Source organism: Gavialis gangeticus, unplaced genomic scaffold (genome assembly GCF_001723915.1).
Source record: "Gavialis gangeticus isolate Ggan-Ray unplaced genomic scaffold, GavGan_comp1, whole genome shotgun sequence".
In the NCBI taxonomy this organism is placed as follows: Eukaryota; Metazoa; Chordata; order Crocodylia; family Gavialidae; genus Gavialis; species Gavialis gangeticus.
The window spans coordinates 145,276,610-145,281,623 of NW_017729025.1; the positions used below are offsets into that span (position 1 = coordinate 145,276,610).

The 5,014-nt window shown below is 49.3% G+C and overlaps 1 protein-coding gene across 1 annotated transcript in view; it reads left to right on the forward strand.

Moving 5' to 3' along the window:
- Positions 1-4,844: 4,844 nt before the first annotated feature.
- LOC109299155 (tumor necrosis factor receptor superfamily member 1A-like) overlaps positions 4,845-5,014 on the forward strand; it is a 25,831-nt gene continuing 25,661 nt past the window's right edge. Inside the window, exon 1 of the mRNA XM_019519709.1 lies at positions 4,845-4,969. Coding sequence (XP_019375254.1) covers positions 4,904-4,969 — 66 coding nt within the window. The 5' untranslated portion in view covers positions 4,845-4,903. The remainder of the gene's footprint in view (positions 4,970-5,014) is intronic.

A 5,014-nucleotide genomic window follows, 5' to 3' on the forward strand; every position in this document is an offset into this window, starting at 1 on the left:
CTCCCTTAAGTGCCTTGGCCTGCTGGCTTTGCAAGGGATGCTCAGCGAGCCAGCAGTGGCTGTAGTCCCCCCGTCCAGCAACGAGCTTAGTTGAAAACCCCGTGGAGCAGGTCAGCCTGTCTGGCTGAGAAGAGCCTCCTCCCCAGGGAAGAAAGGTGGAGGCCATCTCTTCCCAGCAGCTTGCTGCCTCTCTCACCAAAGAGTGGGCTGGGGTCATGGAAGCCAAAGCCTTCCTGATGACACAAGGGCAGCAGTCTTTGGTTGGCTACCGCAGTCTTTGGTTGACTAAAAACTAAAATGACACTCTTTAAGCAAGGGGTTGGTGTCTATACCAGTGATTCTCAATCTTTTTAGCCTCAAGGCTCCCCTCCATAACTTTTCTGAATTTCATTGCACCCCAGTTAAAAATGATGAGATAGATCTGACTTCAAAAAAAGACATGGAGGGAGGCATTGAGGCTAAAAATGTTAAGATTCAGTGATCTAGCTCGGGCCCCTTCAGGGTTGCTGATGCCACCTTTCACTCTGGTGTGTCCTGCTCTTTTCACTGTCTCCTCCCAATGCCTGCTCTGTACCTCAGGGGGCAACAGTAGCTGCAGCTGCTGAGACTGCTTATACAGCATCTGCGATCACCTGTGACCTTGGTCCAGCCACTTAATCCCCCTGACCATATCTAACCTGAGGAAAATAGTTGTATTCTTGCCAGCAGGGTATTTGAGCTAAAACTATGACTTGTCCTGACTACACTAGGGTTGTACAGCCCTAGCCACTGGTGCTCAACCTTTTTGTGCTGTTGGTCAGAAGGGCAGTGCCCAGCACATCTGTGGGCTGGATCCCACCTGTGGGCCTGATCTGGCTGCACAGAGAGGGGTAAGGGACAGCCTGACCCTGATACAGCCATGTGATGGGGAGCTGCAGGCTGCTGTTTAAGTGCTCTAGGGACTAAAGGCTTATTTGGGGATACCTCCAGAGGGGGGGGTGTGTGGAAATTAAGGGCTAAGTGTATGTTACCACAGTGCTGATGTTTCTTCATCTTTGACCTGTTCCCTTCCTTTGACCCAAACCCCTATGATTTTCTGTATAAAAGTGGGAACTCCCCCTTGCTGCTTGTGCCAGTTTTTGGGGCTACAGGGCTGGCATACCATCAGTGAGCCTTGGTAAGATATCTCCCTTGAAACTAGGGGCCTGCCCACAACCAGGGGCTAGTCCTGGCTGCAGGCTAATGCTCTTTCCAAGCCAGGCCTGAGGAGCCCACTCTGTTTTTGAAAGGCAGTCTCTCACTCTCAGGGGCGCAGTGGGGAAGAGTGAGCAGGTAGAGGGGTAGGTGTAGCGTTGCCAGGTCTTTAATATGAAATGATCATATTGAAAGTTCAAATGATCATATTTTCTGAAAAACTACTGTACACTTAGAAACAGGTATGCAAATAAGTATGCAAATAACCTTTCCTTTTTAAGTAATAACACATTGCCTTATACTGTTATCATCACATCCTGTGCTGCTCGACTTGACACTGCCCACTATGACGTTTTGTTTACTTTTTTCTTCGACTGCTTAAACAGAATTTATTACTATGAGTATTCTGTTCCCTTTGTTTTGCGGCTCAGGTCTGTGCATTGTAAATATTTTACACTTTATATTGTGCAACTTATTGTACTAGGTACACGCCTGGAATTTACAAGTGCGGCAAGCACAAAACCCCTTTGATTTTCCATTGAGTTAAAACAGTATATAGCATTTAAAATAAAGTTCTTAGTATTATTACACAATGAGATGTAGTTATGTGATCATTATGCAGTTACTTAGATCTCTCACTGTAAGTCGCTAGTTAAAGATAAACGGTAAATTCTTAGATATGAATAGATTCATAGATGTCGGGTTGGAAGGGAACTAAGTAGATCTTCAAGTCTGACCCCCTGCCCTGGGCAGGAGAGAATACTGGGCTCATCTGACCCCAGTTAGGTAACTATCCAGCCTCCTCTTAAAGACCCCCAGGGTAGGAGCCAGCACCACTTCCCTTGGAAGTTGGTTCCAGATCCTAGCCACCCTGACTGTGAAGTAGTTCTTACAGATGTCTAATCTAAACCTACTCTCCAACAACTTGTGGCCGTTATTCCTTGTTAATCTGGGAGGTGCTCAGGGGAACAGGGTCTCTCCCATTCCCTGCTAGTCCCCCCCTGGTAAGTTTATAGATGGCCTCCAGGTCCCCTCTCAGCCTTCTCTTGTGGAGGCTGAGCAGGTTCAGGTCCTGTAGCCTCTCCTTGTAGGGCCTGCCCTGCTGCCCCCTGATCATGCAAGTGGCCCTCCTCTGGACCCTCTCCATGTTGTCCACATCCCTCCTGAAGTGCGGTGCCCAGAACTGGACACAGTACTCCAGCTGCGGCCTGACCAGTGCCCCATAGAGGGGGAGGATCGCCTCCTTGGACCTGCTGGAGATGCACCTGTGGATGCATGATAAGGTGCGGTTAGCCTTACTGACCGCGTCCTCACATTGGCGGCCCATGTTCATTTTGGAATTGATAATGACTCCAAGATTTCTTTCTGCCACCCTGCTTTCGAGAAGGGAGTTCCCCAGCCTATAGGTATGCTGCTGGTTCCTACTGCCCAAGTGCAGCACCCTGCACTTGTCAGTATTGAATCCCATCCTATTTTCATTCGCCCACCCCTGTAACCTGTCCAGGTCCAGCTGTATCCTGTCCCTCCCTTCTAGCATGCCCACCTTGCCCCAAATCCTGGTGTCATCAGCGAATTTGAACAGGGTGCTTTTCACCCCCCTCGTCCAAGTTGCTAATAAAGAAAATGAACAGTGTGGGCCTGAGGACCGAGCCCTGGGGGACTCCACTGCCCACATCTCTCCAGGTCGACTATGACCCGTCCACCAACACTCTCTGTGTAAGTATCAATGCCACGGTCGCCTAGCTTTTTAAGGAGAATGGGGTGGGAGACACTGTCAAAGGCCTTCCTGAAGTCCGGAAAGACTCCATCCATGGTGACACCTGCATCCAATGATTTTGTGACCTGGTCATAGAAGGCCACTAGGTTGGTCTGACAGGACCTGCCCCTAATGAACCCATGCTGGTTGCCCCTAAGCATCATCCCTTGTGCTCGTCCTTCCCAGATGTGCTCCTGGATCATTTTCTCAAAGAGCTTCCCTGGGATCGAAGTAAGACTAATAGGCCTATAGTTGCCTGGTCCTCCCTCCTCCCTTTTTTGAAAACGGGGACCACATTGGCCTTCTTCCAGTCATTTGGCACCTGGCTTGAGCACCACGAGTGTAATTAAAATATTACCCTCCCTTTAGTCCCTGTCAAATTCCAATCCAATGGGTCATCAAAGTTGGAGCGTTTCTTTATTTCAAGGCAAACAGTCATAAGAAAGTGCTGACAGAGAACCCAAAAGTCAGTTAAGACTTCCTGAGAGTGACTTGGGTTTTGCACATGCTGCATCAATTAACTGCATAAAAAATTATCATACATTTTGAACACTTTTACTATTATCCATTGTACAAAGGTGGAAATTATTGTACAGATATGATAATTATTGGACACCTGGCAACACTGGGCAGGTGGGGGGGGGTAGGAGGTGAGGAGCTGGAGTGTTGGCCCACAGGCAGCATTGCCAGGTCTTAAATATGAAATTATCATATTGGAAGCTCAAAATTATCATATTTGCTGAAAAATATGCAAATATATATTAAATAAGTCGTCTTCATTACTTTATATTGCTCACTAAAACTTGCTAGTGAGTGAGTGGGAACGGGGTCAAAGTCATAGCATTTCTTTATTTTCAGGCAGCAGCAGTGACAGCAACAGTGAATAAACTGAGAGCTTAAAGCTCGTAACCAGTGCTAGCACCAAGAGACAGCGTAATCAGGCTTTGAATTACACTTTGACTCCTGGTGGGGTCTGCATAAAAAATGGGCTGTCGATCACAATGCCCTAATGAAATCAAAGACCCACCCAGGTTATGATTTTTATATCTTACAGGGGGGCTCCCATCTTGTATGGGGGGCTCAGCCACCCTGGGCTCCCTGGTGATCTGAGCCCTGAGTGTCACTGTATCAAGGCAAGGATTGAGGACAGGTGCGCGGGAGCACAGATGCGATTATTGTAACGGGCACGCGAGTGCCTGGACGTGGGTTTTTGGGGTGGGTCTAAGGTTTTGTATGTGTTCTGAGCTGATGTATATATATAACTGCCTATATACATATATATAGAGAGAGAGAGATCTATATGTATCTATATCAGAGGCAGGCAATTATTTTGGGCAGAGGGCCACTTACCGAGTTTCGGCAAGCCATCGAGAGCTGCAAGACAAGCAGCTGGAGCAGATTAATATTAATTTTCTAAATTTTTTAGGGGCCCTGCGGGTGCATTTTGTCCGCCCCTGATCTATATATCTAGGTATATACCTAGCTATATCTATCTATATCTAGACATGTATTTTTTTTAGATCTTTCCTTTTCAGACAGGTGTTCAGGTTGGAGCCGCGTTGGTCCAGGGGCACAGGGGTTCAGAACTTGAGGCCGAGGTGCTACCTTTTATTAGACCAACCAGTGTTTTGCGAAACAAAAATTCTTGTCGTTGGTCTAACAAAAGCTGTCACCTCTGCCACGACTTCTGGGTGACTCTCAGGCGATCAGTCACGAGAAGGTGCAGCCAGCAAGCCCCAAAGCCAGTTGAAAGCCTCGGAGGCGGACTCGGGTGTTGCACGGGCTGCCTCAAAAACGCCGGCACCTTTTGAGCTGTGTGACGACCGCGGACGGGCCATGGCGCGAGGGGGAGATGCCGGCACGCGCAGGGTCACGTAGCGGCCCGCGGGCGGGAAAGGGGCGGGCTGCGGGCGGGGCTGCCACACTTCGCAGCCGGGCAGAGCCGGTGCCGGGCAGTCAGTGCTCGGCGCTGCCATGCCTGCCGCTGTGCGCGTCCCGCGGCTGCTGCTGCTGCTGTTGTTGCTGGTGGTCCTGCGAGAGGTGAGTGCGGGGCAGCTTGCCCTTCCCCCTGCTTGACACGTGGGG